Source organism: Callorhinus ursinus, unplaced genomic scaffold, assembly GCF_003265705.2.
Source record: "Callorhinus ursinus isolate GAN/ISIS: 27379988/994484 unplaced genomic scaffold, GSC_fseal_2.0 scaffold45, whole genome shotgun sequence".
Classification (NCBI taxonomy): Eukaryota; Metazoa; Chordata; class Mammalia; order Carnivora; family Otariidae; genus Callorhinus; species Callorhinus ursinus.
In genome coordinates this window covers 9,878,169-9,901,878 of record NW_027397107.1, presented here as the reverse complement: position 1 = coordinate 9,901,878, position 23,710 = coordinate 9,878,169, and the positions used below count along the sequence as shown (strand labels likewise).

At 43.7% G+C, this 23,710-nt stretch overlaps 1 protein-coding gene across 14 annotated transcripts in view; it reads left to right on the top strand.

The window, feature by feature from the left end:
* Window positions 1–23,710, top strand: part of AKAP13 (A-kinase anchoring protein 13) — a 317,159-nt gene that overhangs the window by 126,898 nt on the left and 166,551 nt on the right. For 13 of the 14 annotated variants that reach the window (XM_025893070.2, XM_025893069.2, XM_073882272.1 and 10 more), the window contains exons 4-5: window positions 10,245–10,541; window positions 19,047–19,230. In XM_025893070.2, coding sequence (XP_025748855.1) covers window positions 10,245–10,541; window positions 19,047–19,230 — 481 coding nt within the window. Of the gene's footprint in view, window positions 1–10,244; window positions 10,542–19,046; window positions 19,231–19,331; window positions 19,421–23,710 lie in introns of those variants that run through there. The other variant, XM_025893080.2, reaches the window with a different exon arrangement.

The window sequence follows — 23,710 nt, the reverse complement described above, 5'->3', positions numbered from 1 at the left end:
GGTCATCATGTGTGAGATCTTTCCATTCACTTGTCTTGTTAGGCTGCTACATCTGCTGTAGTTGCGTGTGGAGGTCTGGTAGGGATGGGGCACTGAGGGCATTGAGTTAGTTTTGAATTTCTTGTTGATATCATGGAGTTAATATTTTAGTCTAGAATTAAACTGTGTTAAATCTGTTTTTAGGGAAATCTTAGACTTGTTCCTTCCCTTCCTTCAGCTCTTTATTGAGCTATCATCTTCTCAGTGAGGCCTTACCTGTCTACCTTACAAAATACACAACAGCCTCTAAGGGGCGCCTGGGTGGCTCAGTCGGTTAAGCATCTGACTCTTGATCTCAGCTCAGGTCTCGATCTCAGGGTCATGAGTTCAAGCCCCACTGGGCTCCACGTTGGGTGTGGAGCCTACTTAAAAAAAAATACACAGTGGCCTCCTCTCTGTATTCCCTCTTGCCCTTCTCTGATTTTTCTGCATTGCACTTACCAACTTCTAGCCCATTATATCTTTTATTTATCTTATTTGTTTTCTACCTGCCTCTACTAAAGTCAGCTTCATGAGGGCATAGATTTCTCTCTGTTTTGTTGGTGCATGCTAAGAAGGCTGTTCTAGGAATCCCTACCATTTGATGGAAGAGCATTTCTACTTTATCTGAATTCAGCCCAGTTCTCGGAAACCACTCCTCTAGAAAGGTTGTGCACACACACACCATTTCTTTTGAAAAATGCAAAAGGAGTTTGCTCTGGTTTCTTGAGTTGAATTTTTGCTTGGGGGTGGGAGTCTGTGTTCTCTTTCCAGAGCTACCTATGATGATTTCTCTGCGTCAGTTAGCTGTATTGATAGCCTCAGATTTCCTGTCTGCTGTGGGCAGTGTCAGATTAGTCAAGATTTTTTTTTTAAATTTTTTATTGTTATGTTAATCACCATATATTACATCATTAGTTTTTGATGTAGTGTTCCATGATTCATTAGATTAGTCAAGATTCTTGATGGAAAGTCTGTGCTTGCTTTGTGCATCCCAGGCACCGGATAAATGTGCACAGTCTGTTTGCAGCAGGTGCTGCTGGGAATGATGTCTGTGCACCCTTTCTGCTCACGGGTGGGATGAGCTCTGCAAGTCCTAGTCATTTTGCTTGCGTCTGGGAAGAAAAAGAGCTTTGTGTCTTGTTCTTGCTTTTAATGTCATGTTTCATCCACATTGCTGGCTCTGATTTTTCCACTTCTCTGCATGTTTCACTGTCAGTGTTTTGTAACATTTTAGTTTTTACTAAAACCAGATGATTGATTGACCTTCAAAAGGTGCCTGGGTGGCTCAGTCCTTAAGCGTCTGCCTTCAGCTGAGGTCATGATCCCAGAGTCCTGGGATCGAGCCCCGTGTCGGGCTCCCTGCTCCGCTCCGCAGGAAGCCTGCTTCTCCCTCTCCCACTCCCCCTGCTTGTGTTCCCTCTCTCGCTGTATCTCTCTCTGTCAAATAAATAAAATCTTTAAAAAAAAAAAGGGGGGGGGCAGCTACTTCTTGATGTTAGTCTGTAACCTTTTATTATTGGGGGGAGTGGAAGGGAGGAAGAAATGTTTCTAAATTGCGTCCTTTAGAAAAAAGTTTTAATTTCAGATACCAAGATTATTTTTTTCTATTTTCTCACTTTCTTGCTTATTTTCTAACGAGAAGTTTACAATGAACTGTGTGTGTGTATGTTTAATTATAAATTGTAAATGCTTTGTAAAAAATAATCTTTTCTTGCCTTACTGCCATCGAAAAGCTGTAGACCTGATATGATTCCCCTTTTTAATAAAGTAAGTACAATAAAAGCATCTTAGGGGGCAGTGAGGTGGAGACTTTGGTTTCTACTTTATTTGCCCTTGAATTGTTTGAATGCTTTACAAGTGAGCATGTTACTTTTTAAAACATATGTAGTAACTTTTAATAAAAACATTTTGAAGACTGAAAACAGTGTCCTCTCTTCGGAAAATAAAGCTATCTGGGTGCTGATTAACACTAGGCACAAACAAGCTATATAATAAAATGTTATATTCAAAACACCTATGAATTTTCTGGTTAAGAATATAATTTGCTATGAAATACAGCCTGAAATGGATATACATCTCTAAAGATAAAAGGTATTGCCTTTGTAGTAAAGGAAAATACCTCCATTCTTTTCTGTTTGTATGAAACAAATCCCGACCACAAATCCCACCTTAACTAAACAGTGAGTTTCCTTTAGAGATGAAGCAGAGATTTTTCTTTAAAAGACTTAACACAGGACTGGTAAGTAATATAAAGAAGTCTGAATATCTTTGGAAGATAATTCCTGAGGGATATGGAATACCATTTTATTGTATTCATTTTTATTAGTTAAATTTGAATTTAGATCAAGCAGACATTGATTTCAGAATGGAAATGAGACAGGGTGTTCAGTGGATGCTGCATACTATTTTTATGAAAGGTTTTGGTGCAGGATCTCTCCTAAAATGCAGTCTTTTTTCAGCATGTGTTATTTACTTTAAGAGTGTACAGCAAAGGTTCTTGTTGGACAGGAGAACTACAAATATTCGTTGACCTAAAATTTGACTCAGCTCTCCTGTTTTTCTCACTTGTCAAAGGGAAGATACTACATATAGTAGATTTGTCATTAAAAAAAAAAAGAAAGAAAAAAAAACCCTATTTGCTGTGATCAGAATTCCTTTCGGGTTTATTAAAAATCAGTGCTCACAGCCCAGGTCGCTCTACAGGTGGTTAACAATGTATGTCTCACTTCTTGTGAGCCCAGACCCGTCTCTAGTAGCTGATGTCCACGGTTGCCAGATTGAATTACACATTTGAAAAGAAGCTGTAGACTTCAAACTGGCCTAATCGCAGAATGCTGGACCCTCCCTCTGAGGCGAAAGAATCCGTTACTTTGTATTGGACACTTTCTAACAGTCTCCCTCTTCAAAACACTCCTGCTGTAAGGCTGTCCCTAGACAGGTATGATTGTAGATTTTAAAAATCTTAAATTATTGTCCCAGTGCTAGCCAGTGTATATAGTTGCTATCCTGGAAAAACAAACAGAACTAATTGAAGGGAAAAACTATCTGTTGTCTACTCTCCCAGCTCTCATGCTTATGTGGACGTTGTATACTTGGAACTAAGGATCCAGCACTGGACTCTGAGCCACGTGTACTATAGTGGAGGCCATGGCCCTGCCAAGGGAGTGAAAATCAGGTCTCAGAGGGCAAAAAATCTTTCTCTAAGCATAGAGACACATGTACAAAGAGAGGATATTATCTGTAGTATTAAAGTCTCATTAGGATGGGGAGGGGCGAATAGAGAACAATGCCTACAAAGGCTCCTTGGGGGGATGACAGTGAATAAAACACTGAGAAACACTGCCTTACCGTAATAGGCTGAAATACGGTAGATTATGTTTTGTATTAATTAGCCCCTTTCCCCCAAAAAATGTACATGATGAAATTCCTGTGCCTGTTGTTTTTTTTGTCCCATTCTGCTTAAATACTCCCACACAAAAAGAGACATTTTACACACATACCAAATTTGCACATCTACCATTAGACCACCAAAACTAAGAGGAGGTGCTTTCTGCACATGATCCTGAAGACTGAAAATTTCCTTTAACCCTGTATAGCCACTTCTTAAATAACTTTAATGCCAAAATGAAACAATAAAACATAGTTATTTCTGTGTTTTCCACCCTGACTCATTACCACAGCCTTTCTCTTAGAACATGCTCTGAGTGGGGGCGCCTGGGTGGCACAGTCGGTTGAGCATCCGTCTCTTGGTTTCAGCTCAGCTTGTGATCGCGGGATCATAGGATCAAGCCCTGTGTCAGGCTCTGCGCATAGCGGAGAATCTCAGCTTGAGATTCTCTCTCTCTTTCTCCCTTCCCCTCTCCCTCCCCCTCCCCGTGCTTACACACACACACACACACACACACACACACTCTCTCTCTCTCTCTCTCTCTCTCTCTCTCTCTCTCAGGAATAAATAAATCTTAAAAAAAAAAAAACAACCATGCTCTGAGTGGGACTGGGCTGGGCTGGTCCAGTGAGCACTTTCAGCGTTCCTTTTTGGATAGTTGGTCAAACAAAGTCTCAGTTGTTTCATCCTCAAAAGAGAAGGCCCGGCTGGGATGTATGCCGCTTTTAGCTTAGTAGGAAATGAAGTAATTCTTGGGTCATGCTTCAGCAGAGTTGTTTATCTGTAGCAGTATTTCATTTCCATGGGAACGGTGCTTCATACAGTGATAAGGAGCCCACAGAAACACTCTCCAACTTCATGAGCACACATACCTCCTGACCTGCCATCCTAGGAAAGGGTGGAATTAGATGCTTTTAAGAGGAGCGTTAGCAGTTAATTAACATTGCTGCTCCTCAGCTAGGTGCTGCCTTTTTTTTTTTTTTTTTTTTTTTGTGTTTTTTTTTTTTTTTCTGACAGAGCACAAGCAGGGGGCGGGGGAGGCAGGGAGAGAAGCTGGCTCCCTGGGGTCATGGCCTGAGCCAAAGGCAGATGCTTAACTGACTGAGCCACCGGGGTGCCCCTTAGCCAGGTGCTTCTTGTGTTTTTGTTTATTCTGCATTTACCCCCCTTCTCTTTATCTTTTCAGTTCCCCAGTGCCAAAGGTAACTTTTAGCTTCGGAGCTTTACTGGGGCCTGCCACAGAAGCTCTTTGTAGAGTATTGGGAATCTCTTTTCCTTGAGTGACCTAAACAGGAACATTTTAAATTTAGTTTAGTTTAGTTTAGTTCAGAGAGGGAGGGACAGAGGGAGAGAGAGAATCTTAAACAGGCTCCACGCCCAATGCAGAGCCGGATGCAGGGCTCCATCTTACCATGACCTGAGCCAAAATCAAGAAGAGTCGGGTGCATAACTGACTGAGCCACCCAGGCACCCCCCTGCTTTGTGCATGGCCATCTCTAATGGTTTTTAACAGTCGGGAAGGCAGGTGGCGTTGGACTTCAGGGTGGAGTGACTTATTCAGGATGACCTACCCTGTGCGCAGTAAAGGGTGATGAGTCCACCTGGTATTTTCTGACTCCTCAGCTAGTTGCCCACATACCTCAGTCAGTCAGAAACAGATCTCCCTCACCCCAGAATTTACTGTGTATTTCTGCTGTAGAAGAAAGAACTGGACCTGATTGCAGGGTAGATTGAGAAGGCAGTTTTAGAAATGGAATTGAAGCTTAGGCCGTATTTCTTTACTGGTGTCTTCTTCCCTTTAAATTCTCTGGGGCTGCTTCCTTCAGAAGAAGCTCAGTAAATTTTTCAGAACTTCCCTTTCTAAAAAAACTTGTGATTCTTATTTTCCTTCTTTGTTACCAGGAGACTGAGTGGAAGGAGAAACACTCTGCCACTGGCTGAAAACCCTCGTCTTTCTACTGCAGCTTCTGTTTTTTTTACGTAAAGAGAGGTTGAATTGTGGCGATTATATCAAATCAGATGTGGTTTCCGTGTCTTTTCAGTGTAGGTGTGGGCATCGTTAATACCTTGCATTTTTTGTCTACAAAGGCAGTTGGAAGGCTGATGGCCCTGGAGAGAGTCATGTCTCTAGAGCTAATTCATGGCAGCCAGACGTTTTATGTGTGCCTATGCAGCGGGTTTTGTTTTATTACTGGGTCTGTATTTTATAACCTTGTTTTTTAACATGTTGATTTTTCCCACCCTAAATGCTTTATCTGAAAGGTTATAGGGATTAAAAAACAGTCATGAGACCCACTCGAGCATAACAGAAAACACTAGTGGGAGAGAGTAGTGCCGGCAGCCTCACGTGCTGATTTCCAGACGGCAGGGTGAGGCACTGTGGTTTTGAGTGGTAGAGCCCTCCCCGTGTACCCTTAAGTTTTTAAAATAAAGGCCGGTCCAGGACACCCTCAGCCCGCCACTCCTCTTTTACTCCTCAGTGTTTCTTTTGAAAAAGAAGCCTGTAATCATACCAAACAAATTCCAGATTTATGGCACATTTTACTTAGGATGATCATAGTCTCTCCTTCAGATTGTGAGTTTATGTCTGAAGGAAAAAATATCAGGCTAATGATCGGATTGCCGCTCCTGCCTCCTCTGATACAGTTTTATTTTACACAAAAACGTATACACAGAGCTGACAGTTCACGCACCCATCCACCACCTTCCACCATCCACCTTCTAACCAATTTTTTCTGCTAAAGTGGCAGAAAGAGATAGGCACCCGTGGGCTGCTAATAAACACATGCGTGTGTGCCAACACACACACACACACACTCTCTCTCTCTCTCTCTCTCTCTCTCTCTCTCTCTCTCTCTCTCTCCCTGTCCCCCTCCCCCCCCCCAGCCACCTTCTGTTTCTTTCCCTTTACTTTGTCTTCACCCTGTCCTAGCCAGATGGATTTCTGTGCAGACACTTCTACCCTTCGCAGTTTTGAGTAAGGTGGTATTGCTTCACCGTGGCTTTTCTGCACTTACGCACCGTGTGTGTGTGTGTGTGTGTGTGTGTGTGTGTGTGTGTGTGTGTGTGTGTGTGAGAGATGAAGGTCTGGAAACCTGGAATATGGAATGCCTCTGAGCTCCTACAGGGGGGGCGGACGGTGTTTAGGTATTTATAGGTTGGTGGATGCCATTAGTGGCATTGTGACTCCCTTTCTGGTTCAAGCTTTTGGATTTCTCACCTTTGCACAGGCTGGAGGCTTGTAATGCTGTGCTATAATTATTGGTTAGATTCATGAACCACACCGTTCTTACTTTAAAGTAATTCTTCTGACTGAAATACATATTGTTACACCTTTCTGTCTGTCTTATTTAATTGGAAATGAATCGAGGCTAGGTGTGATGTTGTTTTGGGTGATGGTATTAAGGAATTTGAGAAGACTCTTCTAAATTCTAGCTCTTCACTTATAAGATCCGGAGACTGTCTAGATTTAACAGTGTTAGAGGTGTTGTCATTTACCTCAGGCCACATAGCTAAGAAGTAAGGAAAATAGGTTTGAACCCTGGTCTCTGCTGTCACTGGGCATCTAGATGTAACCAAGTTAATATCCTCCCGAAACTGTAATTTCCATTCCTTGAACTTACTTTCTGCTTCCATTTTTATGCTTTTCAAACTGTTCTTTTTCTTGGAATCTCTTGCTAACTTTCCCTCTCCAGCTGCTGCCTGATGACACCCACAGGCTTTGACCTCTAGAGAAACACCGGGGACTGTAGGGGCTGCTCCCTCATGCTATAGATGAAAAGGTTGAGGCCCAGAGAAGCAGAAGTGATCTGGAGTCACACAGCATAAGAGTCTTACAGCCAGGGTTTGAGCTTGGTGTTCTTACTCCTTCCCTGTGGATTCTTCCATGGTCCCCTTATTTCCTCTTCAAGTCTTCTTGTACCCATAAATCTTAGGAGAAGGGGCAGACTCTAGAGCAAGGAAGTGGGCTTGAGTTCTAATTCTGCCACCTAGGAAAGTTATCACCGTGGGCAGATTACTTAATATTTTTGTGCCTTGGTCTCTGCATCTAGTAAATGGTGTAATAATAGTATCTACCACATAGGGTTGCTCTGAGGAGTACGTGAACTGTTACTTGGAAAGCACAGAGAACAGAGCCTAGCACATCACAAGTATTATATAAGTGTGTTAGGTAAGATAACATAGACAGCATGCCTCTGAGTTCTGAGGGTTGCAGTGAAGAACCCCAGGGGTTGCAGAGCCGGGAGTGGGGTGCCTGTCACGAAGGTTCTTCTTAGCGGTCACCTCCTTTGTGAAGTCTTCCTGCTCTTACCTGTGAAATGTCCTGCTTCTCTCCTACCAGTTGCGCTGTGTGTTTCCAGAGAACTTCTTTTGCAGTTCTCTGCAACTTGTTTGATTCTGCCTTACAGACTGTAAACCTCTGGAGGGTTGAAACGGAGGGCTGAGACTCTCGCCTTTGTAATCACAGTGCCCTGGGCTTGGTGCATATCTAGCTGTTGGATGTTATAGAACAGAGTTTTTTGTTTGTTTGTTTTGTTTTGTTTTTTTACCTTTTAAAAACATTTATTTGAGGAAGAGAGAGAGCATGCACAAGCAGGGCATGGGGTGTGCAGAGGGAGAGAGAGACGCGGGGCTCCACCCCAGGGCCCTGGGATCGTGACTTGAGCCAAAGGCAGATGCTTAACTGACTGAGCCACCCAGGCACCCCATTATAAAACAATGTAAAAGAAACACTTTTCTGCCAGAAAAATCTCCAAATCTACTACCTGAATCAGTTGACTTGTTTCTATTGACGTTGTTTTATATAATTAGGCTGGCTGCCCTTCAAAAGAAGAATAAGATTTTTTTCCTAATTTCATTTCATATGTTAAATATATTAAACATATGTATTGAATTGAAATACATATGTGGGTATACACACAGGCATGTGCGGGCACACACACATGCACCAGGCAGGGGATGCTCCCTTTTCTTACAGCCTTCTTAGAAAGAATTCAACTCTGAAAGCAGGAGGTTGTATGGGGTGGAGTTACCTGTTTATGTGGAAGCTGATCTCAGTGGTTAATAAACCTGTTCTTCTTGCTCAGTAGTCTTACTGGCCTGTCATTTGAGTATTGGGCTCCTTGCAGGCAGGGACAGAACTCTTGCATCATGACATAATAGGCCACGTCCTTTGGCATCAGAGTTGAATTTGAATAATGGATTCTGCTTCAAATATCTGTGTAACCTTGGGCACATTACTTCATGAAGTCTCAGTTTTGTCATCTGTAACATGAGGACAATACATACCTCATAAATTTGTTGTATAGAGAAAATGACATGTTGGGTGCCTGATATATAGTAGATACTTGGTCAGTAAATACTTGCAGCCCCCCTAAAGTTACACAACAGTGAGAGATTTCTTTTGTCACCAGGGTAAAGGGTTTAAGGAGGCCCCTGGAGAGTTGTATGCGGAAAATCAATTTACTTATTATTCTCATTGTTCACACGGAAAAACAATTACTGTTTTCTCTTTCAAAGGCAGCAGAAAGCTTAGTTTGTTCTGTCCACGTCTGAAGCCTCTCCTGGCCTGTGGCCACAGTATGGAAGGTGAGATCTGTGGACCTGGAGAGGGCGTCCTCAGCCTCACTCCCACCGTGGACAAGCAGTCTCTGCGTGCAAGGGGGTGCAAGGAAACTGCGGGTGCAGGGGCCTGCGGTGATTCAAGCAAAGCACAAGGTGGCATCACTCACGCAGCAGAAACACCCGACTCCATTTTCCTTTCTGTTTTTCTCATCAGAGAGATTTTTTGGAAGAATGATGATGATGTTAGGAGCGTACTTCTAGCCAGTTGAGATCAGCGTTGAGAAGTTGAGGGAAAACAGTGTGTTTCAGTGACTGTATTCTGCATGTTGTACATACTTAATTCTGTGAGGCTGAAAATCCCACAGAGACTGATTTCTCCAGGAAGGTCTTACTCGCATTAACAGTGTGGATTTTACTCAAGTGGAGCTCTCTGGGGTGGCGTGTATCTGGCAGCTTGTGAGTTCTGCCCATTTGTACGGTGGGCACTGATCTCTGGCATGCTTGCTCTCCCTGAACCGGGCTTCTCACCACAGCATCGCATCATCCCTGTGTGAACCAGGTGATGTTGTTGATGTTATTACATTACAGGAAAGAACGTGTATCTGACAGCTGAAGTCATTTTTGTGGTAGGCCTTGAATTGCTAATAATAGTGAAATAAAATCAAGTAGTTTTGTGCTTTTCAAAATGTTTCATCATTTGATAGATTGCATGGTGGTGATAATAGGGCAGTGCTGGGGAATCTCTATAATTCCTCCGATATTAACCAGTCCGCATGGCTTTCTCCCTGTTGGGTTTCCAGATCTAGCTCAATTCAGTTGCATCAGACTTGGTAGGCCTGACAAGGTCCTTGAGCTTTCATTCTTTCCTCTGTTCAAGTTGAACAGCCATGATTCAGTACATCCTGAGATCCTCAGAGACTGTTCAGCTATAGGGGATACATTGGGGTACAGAGTTGTTTGCTAGTAGTAAGGGGATGAATTCATAGTTGTAAATAACAGTTCACAGAAAGAACTAGAAATAAGTGTAAAGTTTAGATTGCTGTCAGAGCAGAGGAAGGAGGGGTTTCTTTTAGGAAGAACTGTGTATTGTGTAAGAAGAGCGAAGAGGACCCACTAGTGTCCTCCTCCCGGCGGGGGGGCTCTGAGACCGTCCTCCTCCCGGCGGGGGGGGCTCTGAGACCATCCTCCTCCCGGGGGGGGGCTCTGAGACCGTCCTCCTTCCAGTGGTAGGACTCTCAGACTGTTTTTGTGCTCCATGTGTTTTGTTTAGGTCACGACTGCTGTGAGACTGTGAAGGTGCTACTCTGTGCTTCCAAGGAGGGCCTCCCCATATTCGTGGTGGCTGAAGAAGACTTCCAGTTCATCCAGGATGAGGCATACGATGCAGCCCAGTTCCTGGCGACCAGTGCTGGGAATCAGCAGGCTCTGAACTTCACCCGTTTTCTTGACCGGTCGGGACCCCCGGCTGGGGATGTGAATACCCTTGATGAGAAGGTTGCTCTGGCATTCAGACACCTGAAGCTGCCAGCAGAGTGGAATGTGTTGGGAACAGATCAGACTTTGCATGGTAAGCACTTAAATGACCCACAGACGGACTGAGTTTGGAATACTTAGGTTTTCAGAGGGGCTGCTTCTATTGTCCTCAGACCTTACACAGTGGCTGGATAAATCTTGCAGTTACCGGAGCACAGTGGCCTTATGGCTTCTCTTCTCAGTTCTTCAGCTGAGCTGTTAAACCTGTTCTTGCAGTGAAATGCCCCAGGCCGGAGCTTGCTGTGGCTGATTTCATTTCCCACTTATAGCAGAGGGCAGCACACACATCACCTGCTGCAGGTCCCGAGTTCTGGCTTGTTCTCCCAGGCGTAGAAAGTGACCTATCCTTCATAAGCACAGTAGCAGAGTAACTTTTTGTCATCCTTTTGGTATTTAATTATCAGACAGGGCTTTCATTATTGTATTCTGAAGTTTTCAAGAGACTCTATGGAGTTGGAGGAAAGAAAAGATGGGGGATTGAGGCAGGGGGAGCACGAGAGCTGCCTGGGCTCTGAGAAACCCCACGCTGCTTTAACCAGAGCAATTTCACTCATTTCATCTACTGGCTCTCTGTATAAGAGCTCACTGAAGGAAGAGCTCCACTTAAAAAAAAAAAAAAAAAAAACACTGGTGTAGTAACTCTGTATGTTCCTCTTACTCAGGGGTTTTCCTACATAATCATTCCTGTAGCAGATGGGTATCTACTAAATGTCATGGTTTTATGGCTGTATTTAAATGAAAGAGTATATGCTTGGGGTCCAATAAATAACACCCTCTTTCCCTCCTGAGTTCAAATCAAACGAAAAGGTTTAGGAGTTACACAGATGGAGGTCCGAATGTTTGCTTTGCTGCTGATGACAGCTCGTTGGGCTACTGATGCTGCATCCGCTGGGAGGGTTTGCTCCTCTTCCTGCTTTATCCCTGGAAGAGCCAGAGAGTCACAGGACTGCCCTTCCTCGGCCACTCAGCTCTGATTATTGTATTCCGTAGGGAGAGTGGGCCAGAAGTCACCCTCTCTGCCCATGAGCAGATCCTGAGCAGGAACACCCAGAGGGGACTGGGTCAGGGGCATGCTCAGTGCCTGCTCTCACAGATTTCCTCCCATGGAAGAATGCTAAAGAGGTATTAGCCAGCTTTGGTTTTCTTAAATCCTGTGACCCTATGATCAGCTGTAGGAATGGTGTCCCTTATCATCAGGGGCTGGCTGCAGCAAACTACTGGAACAGTCCTGCCTCAGTAAAATAAAAAATAAAGTGTGAACTCTGAAATCCAGTCAAGGAAAAAAGGATTTATCCTTTTTTCTTCCTAATTAATATAGTGACCAAGGAACCCCTGCACTGCTAAGATCTCAAGATCAAAATACTTGCCATCATATAGGGCATGAGTACCTTTTCAGAAACCTCATGTTGAGGCTTTGTACCTCTACCCCCTACTGTTCTGTATTGGTATGGCAGCCTTAACTCTGGCTGCCATTTACAAAATAGTGTCAAGATAGGATTGCATTAGTTATTTATGAGGCTTATGGTATTTTTATGGTTTTGTTTTTGTCTTATTGAAAGAAGGCATAGGAGTTGGATTGTTTGTTCATATTACCACAGTTAAAGAGAACTGTTAGAAAAAGCACAGGTCTGAAACTTTGGGCCTGTCACTTCCCCTCTCTGGGCCTTAGCTTCCCTGTCTTTCACAGGGAACTGGCCAGCTTTGATATTTTTGTGGACTTGCCATGTGCTTCTTCAGTTTCTGTTGTACAGAATTGCTCAACCGGTACTAGCAAAAGCTAAATGAAGTTTGAATAGTTGGGGAAGTGCATTAAAACCACAGTAAGGTACCATTACCCACCTATTAGAAGGGTAAAATAAAAAATACCAGGGGCTGGTAAGGCCACAGACCAATGTCTCACATATTGCTAGTGGAGTGCAGAATAATACACTCTACAGACAGTTTGGCAGTTTCTTATAAGGTTAAGTGTACGTCTGCCATATGACCCAGCAGTTCCACATTTGGCTGTTTATTCTAGAGAAATGAAAACTTCTATTTTCTCAGAAAATCTTTGCACACATATGCCAACAGCAGCGTTATTTGTAATCACTCAAAACTGCAACCAACCCAGATCTTTCTCATTGGGTGAATATATAAACCAATAGTGATAATATCCATACAGTGGGACACTACTCATCATTAAAAAGCGGGGGTATAAAATTTAAAAATAATAAAGAGGACAAATTATTGGGGGTCCACATGCAACAACCTGGATGCATTTTGCTAAGTAAAACAAGTCCATTTCTAAAGGTTACTTAGTGTATGATTCTACTTATATGACAGTCTAAAAAGGGCAAAATTATAGGAACAGAAAATAGATGAGTAGTTGCCAGGGACTAGGAGTGGGGATGAGGTCTGACTGCAGAGGGCTGTCATGAGGGAGTTTTTTGGTTGTTGGAATGGTTTTATGTCTTGGTGGTAGTGGTTATAAGAATCTATGCATGTGTTCAAACTCAGGACTAAACGCCCCACACAGGTGAATTTTATTGTACATGAATTACAAATAAAAGAACAAAAAGAAATTGAACAAGTTAGGTATATATACTTTGCAAGGTGAAATGCATGCATGGAACTCGATAGCCCTCCTTTAAGTCAACAACTGGAATCAGAAACCTGATTTCAAGTGCCAGATTCGCCTTCTGCAGTGTCAGTTGTTCCATTAATTGTGGATTAGAATCTACACCACTGGGTACTTTAAAGGCAGCATAGCATCAGTTAAGAGGTGCTTGCTGCTGAGGGACAAATGTAAAGGAATATTCTGCTCACATCAGTGAGTTGCAAAGGTACTTAAAGGAAGAAGGTATGAAGCAGGCTTGTTGCCTGGGATAATGAGACCGGTAAACAGGGCACCCTGTTACATAACAGGACTAGTTGCTTTTGAAAGCTAGGATGTTTACAGTTGTCCCAGCCTAATGTTTGCACAAAGGGGTCATATAAGATTTGTGGTTAATCCTCCCACTCTTTGTTTAGATGCCGGGCTTTTTTTTTTTTTAAATTTTATTTATTTGACAGAGAGAGAGAGTGAGAGAAGGAACACAAGTCGGGGGAGTGGGAGAGGGAGAAGCAGGCTTCCCGCTTTGCAGGGAGCCCGATGCAGGGCTCGATCCCAGGACCCCGGGACCATGACCTGAGCCGAAGGCAGACGCTTAACGACTGAGCCACCCAGGCGCCCCAAGATGCAGTGCTTTTTAACTTTTTTCAAATCAGTGACTCCTTTGAAAGTAGCTTAGATTTCTCCTCAGGAAGAAGTGCATCTAGGTGCCTACCTGAAACAGTTTACATATTACTTCAGGGCTTGTTGGTCTCCCTGGACAGCAGGCATGAACATGATGTTGAGAACTCTTGGTTTAGATTTGATACCATAATATGGGAAGGGCACAGGCAGTGGGTTCCACTTGTTTATAGGCTGGCTTCATTGCAAGAGTTTGTGCCAAGTACTTCATCTCTGTTTCCCAGTTTCTTTATTTGTGAAATGGAGGAAGACCTATTGGGAGAATGTGTATTGGTGTGTAAGCTCTTTGTTTTGAATATACCTTGACCACTGTCCAGTAACCTATTAGAGATGGAACACTGTTGAGTTCTGTGAGGGACAGTAACATGTCCTGTAGAAGGCTGTCACAGGACAGCACTAGAAAGAACGGTGCTTTGAAGCAGAATGAGACTGTTTTTCTTTTGCTTTTACTTATCGCTAGAAAGTTACTCTTCACTTTAAGCCACGAGTTTGTCCATCTAGTCCTTCCATCCCTAGTTACATAAAACAGCTTCTGTGCTGTACTTTTGGCCTTAGTTCTGCTTTAAATATAAGTAATAAGGATGCGTCTGGGTGGAGGGTGCGTGGTGGGGTCAAGGAGATCTTCCCTGTGAGTGGCCAAGCCTCACTTCCTTGTCTCTGCTCCTCAGAGGGGCTCGTGAAACCCTGAGAGGGTTTTCACCTGAAGGGACCTTGTAGGGTAGCAGGGCCGGCCCCCTGCGGCCTAGCTCTGAAGAAAGGGGAGGAAGAGAACGTCCTGGGGGAGATCTTCGTCCTAGTCACCGTGTTGTGTGACCGAATGAAAAGATCTTATCGTCTTTGGGGGTGGAAAGGATTAGGGAAGGAGAAATTTGGGTGGAGAGAAGGATTAGACAGGTTTAAAAAAGATTGCACCGAAAACGGCCAGGGCATTGTCCGTGCTGTGGGCTCATGTCGGTCACTAGAACCTCAGCCCCAGTTGTCTGGTGTTTTAGCCCCTCTCCCTTGGCTACACTCACTAGTGTTTGCGTCTTTTCAGCTGTCATAGCTGCTAAAAAGTAAAATAATAAAATGTAAAAAGACCACTGGGAATTTTTTTCTTGGCAGAGGATTAGTATCTGTTGACTCCAGGACAAGCAAGTCCTCGTCATGGCAGGACTTCAGCTCCAGAAGGTTTTGTTGCCTCTCAAACTATGATTCTCGGACCAGGCTACAGCTGTCGTTTTATACAAGCCCGTTGCTCACGCCGGCCCACCGTTCTCCTTCCCCGTGGACTATGAGAGTTACCGCGTCATGTGGGACTGCGGCTTTGTCTAGGAGGCAGTACAGAACAGGAGGAGGAATGGTGACTTTGGAATCTTATAGATACGGAACTCAGTACTGTGAGCAGGGCATTTAGGTGGATTGATGGGGAAGGAAAAATATATATAGTCTTTTTTTTTTTTAAAGATTTTATTTATGTATTTGAGAGAGAGAATGAGTTAGAGAGCGAGAGCATGAGAGGGGGGAGGGTCTGAGGGAGAAGCAGACTCACTGCTGAGCAGGGAGCCCGATGCGGGACTCGATCCCGGGACTCCAGGATCATGACCTGAGCCGAAGGCAGTCGCTTAACCAACTGAGCCACCCAGGCACCCTATATATAGTCTTTGATTGCTATATTGTTCACAGAATTTAGAACATTTTGCTTCATCAGAAAATCTGACACTGAAAAAGTCGCTGCCATCTAGCATACTCATCGTGGTTGAATGCCTGTTAGGCACATCAGGTTTCTCTGCAGATTGGAGGGAATGGGTGTGGGAGGTGCTTCCAGCATATACGTGGATTGCAAGTGGGACTTAAGACATTTTCTGCTACCTTCTCTATGGGTAGAAGCCAGGCCTCCAAAGTGATTTTTCCAATTAAGCATGGTTAAATGGGAAAGCCAGCCAACCAGCACATGGCCTGTGAAATAAATTACAGCCTAAAGGAAACGGGAAAGTATCATGAGTATTCACATGGAACACTCCCCGAGTATAATTTTCTTTAAGAAACCAAAGAAAAATTTAGAAGAGAGTTCCCATTTGTCCTTTAAAAGCTCAGAGAGGGCAGACCTGTTATGAAATTAGAAAAGAAAGCAACCAGGAGAAAACTAAGTTTAGGAAGTATCTACTTAATAATGCCGGAAGCCCCTCAGTCAGGGTTCAACCAGAGAATCAGAACCAGCAGGAGAAATATACATTAAGATTTATTGCAGGGCATGGTTTACATGATTGTGGGGACTGGTTAAGCAAGTCCAAGATTCTAGGGCGGGAATAGAGGAGAAGATCCTGGGCAAGCTCAAACCCACTGAATTGAGGGGTGCCTGGGTGGCTCAGTCATTAAGCGTCTGCCTTCAGCTCAGGTCATGATCCCAGGGTTCTGGGATCGAGCCCCACATCGGGCTCCCTGCTCGGCGGGAAGCCTGCTTCTCCCTCTCCCGCTCCCCCTGCCTGTTCCCTCTCTCACTGTGTCTCTTTCTGTCAAATAAATAAATAAAATCTTAAAAACAACAACAACAACAAAAACCTACTGAATTGAGCCAAAGCTGTCATCCTCAATCAGGAAAGGGAGATCCGGAGCAGGATGGAGCCCCAAGAGCACAGGCTCAGGGCCTCCTCCAGGGGAAACCTCAGCCCTGCTTTTAAAGCCTTCCAGCTGATTCAGTTAGACCTAGCCAGATTATCCGGGATAATCTTCCTTATTAAATCAACTGATGAGGGGCTTTAATTACATCTGCAAAAAGCCATCACAGTGAGGGCAAAGATGGAAAAGGAGTTGCTTGAAATGATGCAGGGACATCCAGAATCCCATAGCATAATTAAATTCAAACTGGGGACAAAGGACTCAATTGACATCACAGGAAATGCAGTTAGTGATCTGAAGAACGAAGTTGAGTAACTCTCAGAATACAGAGGGAAAAGACAAAGGATCATGAAAGGAAAAAATACAGAATATAGAGACCAGAGAACAGAAATTGGTCCTGAATTGTAGGTGTGCCGGAGTTTACACTGAGACAAAAGGAATAAAAACGGTAACAAAGGATAAGTTGGGTAAAAATTTTTATTTATTGGAGGAAAACGTGAAAAGGTGCTTTGTAAATCCCAACATTAGCTCACTTGCCTGATGGCTTAGTTTTTATAAAAAGAGGGTGGAGTTAATGGAGAGGGTATGGTCTCTAGACTTGACAGAAGAATTTTCGAATCTTGCTGATTCTTGTTGTGGGTAAGTTATTAACCTGTCTTTGTCTGCAGACTGAGGATAATGAGACCTCATAGGGTTATTGTGAGCGTGAAAAGCGTTAATACAAAATACATAGCCCAGAGCATAGCATCTCGCAGGTCCTGACCACGCATTACACTTTTGTCCTCTGTTGATTGCAGAAAGGGGGCAACCTATAAGTACATGTGGCACCTGCTGCTTAGGACCTTAGAATCAGATCCGGGGTGGGTACGGGTGCTGGAACTAGGGTGCCAGCGTCGAGCAGGTGCATGGCCTTGTTGTTGGAACTCGTAAATACAGAGCTGACTCAGCAAATCAGGCATCGGAAAGGGTGAGGCTGTAGAGAAAACTGCTTTGAGGAGGTGTCACTTAGTAACACTGGAATTGACCAGTCTCTAAAAACTCACATAGTTCCTGGTCGGTGCCTTATTAGTTCTTTGGTTTTGATAAGGACGTCAGAGTGCTTGTGAACAACTGTAAGGCACAAGTCAGGTGGTGATACTTGATCTTCTGGTGAGGGTTCTTTTTGCCCTTTTGTCTGGCCCTGCCACCTGCTCTGAGGTGTTGCTTATTACAGTTTGTACCTGCAGTGGTTTCTTCTGGGGTGTTGATCTCTTTCCAGCCACGTGCCTCGTGAATTGGTGTGCGTAGTTCTGTAGGAAAAATGTAAAATACGAAAGATAGCTTTTGCATCACAGTAGGGAGACTAGACTGATTGGAAAGCAGTGAGGTTCAGTGTAAAATCACAGGTTCACAGATGGATTCATTCTTCACTGCTAGTCACGTGAGAAGCATGGAGGAGTTATGTGTAAGGAGAAAACAGTGGGGTCCAAGAAGTCTGGGAACGCCCAGGGAAGGAGTTGAGACCTATGGAAGCCATGGAGAATGAGGGAAGGAGGCAGGCACAGCTCCTGGGCGCCATTCCCATGGCAGTGTCTGAGTAGCGCCCTTTGGAGGTGAGTCCTGCCCGGTCCATGTACCACAACCCTGCCGTTGGCTGTAGCCCTGTCATCGCAGGTTGGGCACAGGAGAGGCCCTGAGGAAGAGAGAGGTTGTTAGTGAACCGGGAACTTGAAGTCCAAGACAAGAGGAGAGAGCCGGGAGCAGGAAGGAACCTGGCATTGAGTGAGGATCTTGGGCAGCTGGTCTTTATCCCCGTGTTCGCCTGCCTCCGCCCTTCTGTTGCAGCCACCCTGGGTGTGAGGTGCAGGTGCCCCACCTAAGGGATGAAGAAATGAAACTCAGAGAAGTAAGAATGGATCAGGCCTGGTCTCAGGTGGTAAATGGCCACATCCAAGCTCAGATTTGTCTGACTCCCGAGCCCTTCCTTGTTCCACCACTTGACTCGCTGTACCAAGGAGGGGCCTTCCCCTCAAGTGAAATAAGCCCAAGTACATGTTTTTCTTACTGAACTTACTAGTATATTATCTTAAAATTAGTCTTTCTTACTATGCCTGGAGATGCATTTCTTTCTTTCATTAAGCAAAACAAAAAAAGCTGGCAGTGTCTGCAATTTGATTTGCCCTTAATGTGGGGAAATAAAAAGACCTGTGTGTGCTTAACAAGCAGAACCTGTTCTTAGTGTTTGACTAGCCAACTCCTGTCTGGGTGTTATTTTTTCTTTAATTATACCTTTTATGATACACCCATCTAAGCCCCAACAACTGTTCCCTGTGGGTCCCCACGTTGTGAGGCTGCATTCCCCCCTCTCCTAGTTTAAGGAAAAGAACATGTGTGTGAATTCACCCTTATAAATCTGCCTGTGTAAAATGAATTGCACAAATGTGTTAAATCAGAATACAGAATGGCGTGGTTCTCTTCGGAGACTTGACTTCTCGAACTGTGTTCCAGCTTTGTTCTGTCTTTGCGCGGGCGCCGGTTGTAGCCCGCCACAGTCAGACTGTTTATGTCGTGGTTTAACTTTAGGATCTTAGGTACTTGGAGGCGGCAGTGCAGTGCTCACATAACTTGTTTTTCTGTTTGTTTGTTTGTTGTTTTCACGTTCTCCATACTAATTCTCTCTGCCATGTACAGATGGCGGCCCCCGAGAGACATTGATGCATTTTGCCGTGCGGCTGGGGCTGCTGAGGTTGACGTGGTTCCTGTTGCAGAAGCCAGGTGGCCGAGGGGCTCTCAGCATCCACAACCAGGAAGGAGCGACACCTGTGAGCTTGGCCTTGGAGCGGGGTTATCACAAGCTGCACCAGCTTCTGACGGAGTAAGTGCTCCTTCTCCCTGTTTCCTTCCCCTCACCCCTGGCCCCACCCCCTGATTCATAGCAGCACCACCCACTTGGCATCTCTGAGTGAGTTTGCCAGGAGTTAAAGCCTCAGCTCTGTGCCTTGCCTTCTGCTGGAGGCTTGTAAGCCTGCTCCTGCTAACCACTTCATTGTCTGAGAGACACAAACGTAAGTCATGTAACCAGCTTCTCTCCCTGCCTCACTGCTTCTTGCCTCTTAATATTTTACTGAAAACTCAGAGTAGGTCTTGTCTGTGGGGGTAGTATTCCATTACCACGTATGTAGTTTATCCCGGTTTGGTACAAGAAAAAAGTTTTTCTCTGCCATACATTTTTTTCTATTATGTCTTCAAGACTTAAGTTGATTAGAAACAAATATTTTAATGTAATAATTGCGTGCAGAAAATATGCTGAACCACTGGGTTTTGGTCTGAATATAATTTCTATGAATAAAATCAAGAGCCACGGTCTCTTCATATGAGTAGCAGGAGAAAGCAAAGGAGTTGTCCTGGGAACGGGCAGTAGGAAATCCTGTGTGTCTGCACGCGTTCAGTTGTGAGGCATTCTGACTCCAATTAGAGAGGCCTTTGAAGGAAGGTTGTTAGAACATTTGAAGAGTCCTTTTTTCTTGTATAAATAGAGAAAGAAATGCATTACAACAGCCGACCTTTTTCACTGGAATATTTATAAAAGGTGGAAACTTCAGTTGTAGTGTCTCTAGTTTAATACATAGTTTTTATTGTTTTATGGTCACCACATCTTTTCAGCCACATAATCAGAAGAATAAACTCTATGGGATTCATGTTCTTCAGTAATCGAGGGACCCTCATAAGTTAAGTGGATATTCCCAAATTCTCTGATCTTTTACTCCTGTTAGACTTAATTTAGTTGCTTTTTATCTTTTATCATTTGTGGCTGTGTGTGGGGAGTGGGTGGGGAGTCTGGATGGGCCAGGAAGAGATTTCAGAATGTAATGTTACCTGCTGTTACTTAAACAGGTCGTTTGTTTGTTGTTTACTTCACCTGTCTAGTTTATAACTTTTCTAGTCAAGTCAGAAGGTTCTTTTCAGCCACTTTCTAATGGGTGCTTCGGATACCATGACAGTAGGAGGGGCGCTCTTCATCTCAAATGAGCTCTGGATACTTGAGCCTCTCCTGTGACTGTATTCCAGGGAGTGATCTGTTCCATTCCTTCGTACTTCCCATATGGCCAGTGATTAGATTCCTTCTGCTGTTCGCCTCAGGGCCTTAGGACGAGAAGCCTTGTTCCAGAAGTTGAAACAATTAACTCTGTATAACTGTGGTGCAGTTGGAGAGCAGTTCCTCTAAATGTAATCTTGTAGCTCAGAGTTTTTGCTGGGAAGCAGAGTTGGTTAAGGATTGCCATCCAAATGGGGAAATAAAGTGATTACAACAGCTTTATTATATGCTCGGTGAGGATGTCACAAGACCTATTGCAGAGCAGCTTTAAGGAAATAAGCGTGTTTGTTCTTGGAGAAGATTTTTTGGCTTTATAGTATGAGCTGTGTTCCATGTGCAAAAGCCACTTACCTCCTTTTGAAGGGAAAGCCAACTTGAGAAATCTTCAAATAGAGGACCGCAGTAGGATGTTAAAATTAGCAAGTAAAAAATGGTAAGGGGGTGATTTTACTAAATCGCTTGGTCTTACTGTGATGTTAGTAGACTTTGCTAGAATTTCAACCATAGAGTCAGGAAAGATCATCATTAACGGATGAGGAGGAAAGTGAGATCCAGAGAGGCAATGACAAGGTGACTGGGTCAGAACCAGAAGCCAGATCGCCTAAGAAGCTGTTCAGAGCTCCTTCCACTCCCAGGACTTCATGGGGTCTGCGGCCTTTACAATTATAGGCAAAAGTTTATGCACATGTGTTTCTGAGCGAGGAGTTTGTGTGGTTTGTGAAAAGCTACGAATTGTTCCACTGTGTGACGCCATCTGATACTTCACTAAAATCTTTAGACTTGGGTGTTCTTACCTCTCCCCTTATTTAAATTATATTTTTCCATATAGGCCCATTTCGTTTTATTCTCTCTTTTCAGTTAGTATGAAATTGAGGTAGGGTTACATACATTTTTACCTTTACAAAATAACTATTTGCATGCCAGTCTTAACTGAAAATTCAAGTTTATTTAAATCCTTTTATATATCTCCCAAAGTAAATTTGTTGTTTTCATTCCTTGCAGCTTACCCTGGTTTTTTGGATTTTTTTTACTTTTTAGAGGCAGGAGAGGAAGACATTGTGCCAGTTAGGGTTCAAGTTCTGTTTGTGTTTATGTGTCCGAGGCTTGTTTTGATAAGTCCATTTTGATAAACGGAGTCACTTCTGTGTGAAAATCGATTCTGCTGTGCTTGGAAGTAGAAAGATCATCTAAATAAGACCATGTCTTCAGAGAACTCTTGAATTGATACAAAATCCGAGCAGATAGCAGTAATTCTTCAGGACGTTTTTGACAGCTTCCCTTTTTTGTAATCTGTTATTATTAACTTCCACTGAGTTCAGTGACAGCGAATGGAGAGATTTTGTTGACTCACTGCTCTTTTAGCTTATATTTTGATCTTGCGTTATGAATATGGATGTATTTGTGATCTGAAAATTTACCTTAGACAAAATGTTACCAGTCTTGCCTGAGAAGAAATCTTAGAACACTCAGGCCTACCCTTGCTTTTAGGTAGATGTACAATTGGCTCCCCCATTTGGAAGAGAAGTTAGTTGACTGTCCCCCTGCCTGCCGTCCCCTAATTAGTGATGGGTAGAAGAGGGAAGGAACCTAAGTCTTGAGGCTCTTGGTTGAGCTCAGGCTAGGAGGTGACATTAGATGGGTGTTGCATTGGAGTCATCCAGAAAGAGATTGTGACAGCCAGGTGCTGTGGGACATCGCACACATAACACACAAGCCATTTGGGGACCTGGATCACTCATTTGGGGGAGGAAAAGAGCTGAGACCCAGAGGCAGTTCTAGGTAGTGGCTGAGTGTGCGGACTTTGGAGTCAAACCACAGTTTGCAGTTTGGCTTTGCCATTTGCAGCTGTGTTACTGTGGACACATTACATAACTTTATTCTCTAAGCCTCAGTTTCTATCTCCGCATAAAAAGAAACAAGGATAATACCTACCTTCTGAAATTATAACCAAGGGCCTGGCATGTGCACTGTGAAGAATCGGGTTATTTGTCGCACAGATGATGGTTATTGCTTGGAGCAGATACAGGGGCAATAGACAGCTTGAGGAGAGGGCAGTATGGTATAGTGGAACTGCTTAGGGACGAAGAGCTTAGTTAAAATCGAAGCTTCCAATGTAATATATGGTGATTAACATAACAATAAAAAAATTTAAAAAAAATCGAAGCTTCCCCACTTAGTAGCCTGTGTGAATTGGAAAAAAGTGGGTAGTCCTACCTGCCCATCCTGAGTTTCTCATCCCTTGGATGATACCTAGTTGGCCTATGTCACCAGGTTGTTAGAACCGAGTGAGATTTTTGCAGATACCTTGTTAGACTCTCAGGTGCGCTGTGTAAAAGTTTCTCGTGTAGTCGCGTAATCAGTAAGCTGATAGTTCACTGATCAGTGAAACTCAAATTCCAATTGATTGGTCTACCTAGAGTATCTTTTTTTGTGATATTTATTGTAGCTGTCTGAATTGAAGTTGGTAGAGAGATTGGCAGAATTTGTGTTGAGACAGGTGAGTCTTGAACCCAGGATCTACCTCTGTGAAGCTATGATCTTCGGTGATCTCCTTACCCTCCTGAAGCCCCAGCCCTGTTTGTAACATGGGAAAAACAAGAGGGCCATCTCCAGGGTGAGTTGCTTTGAGAAATAAATGAAGGAATGTACGTAGAGCATCAACGTGGTGACTGATATAAATGGTGTCCATTGTTGCCCTTTCCTTGATATCCCATTACTTCTAGAGCCATAACATTTTTCATATGTTAAAGAAATTTTGCCAAAATCTTAAAAGGATTTCCAGGCAGCGTGTGGTTGTCCCTGCTTTTGATAAGAGTTTGAAATCGTTCCCTAGTGTAATAGATACCACTTCTAAAAAAAATTAGTTTGGTTCTCTCTCCATGCTATGATGTGATGCCTCTGGGTGATGATACAGGGAGCTCCAGATGGACAAGGGGTCGCTGCCACCCTTACAGGAAGAGTATTCCTGTAGAGAATGTCAGCTCTGGAGTGTTGACACGAAAGTGTTGAAATATTTCATTTGCCCAGAGAGCAAGTTCCACGGTGTTCATCCTTGTGTCATTTTCTGTATTGGTTCAATAAATCTCTATATTTAATGAATGCCTGCAGTGCACTAGAAATCATGGTTTGGTACATTACAGCTAATATTTCACTTAGGACAATCTTTCTGAAGTCGGCCTTATTTGTGTTGTACAGATGAATTATGAAGGCTCAGAGAGCTAAGGTAACTAGCCCGAGGCTTTATAGAAAGCGGTAGAGC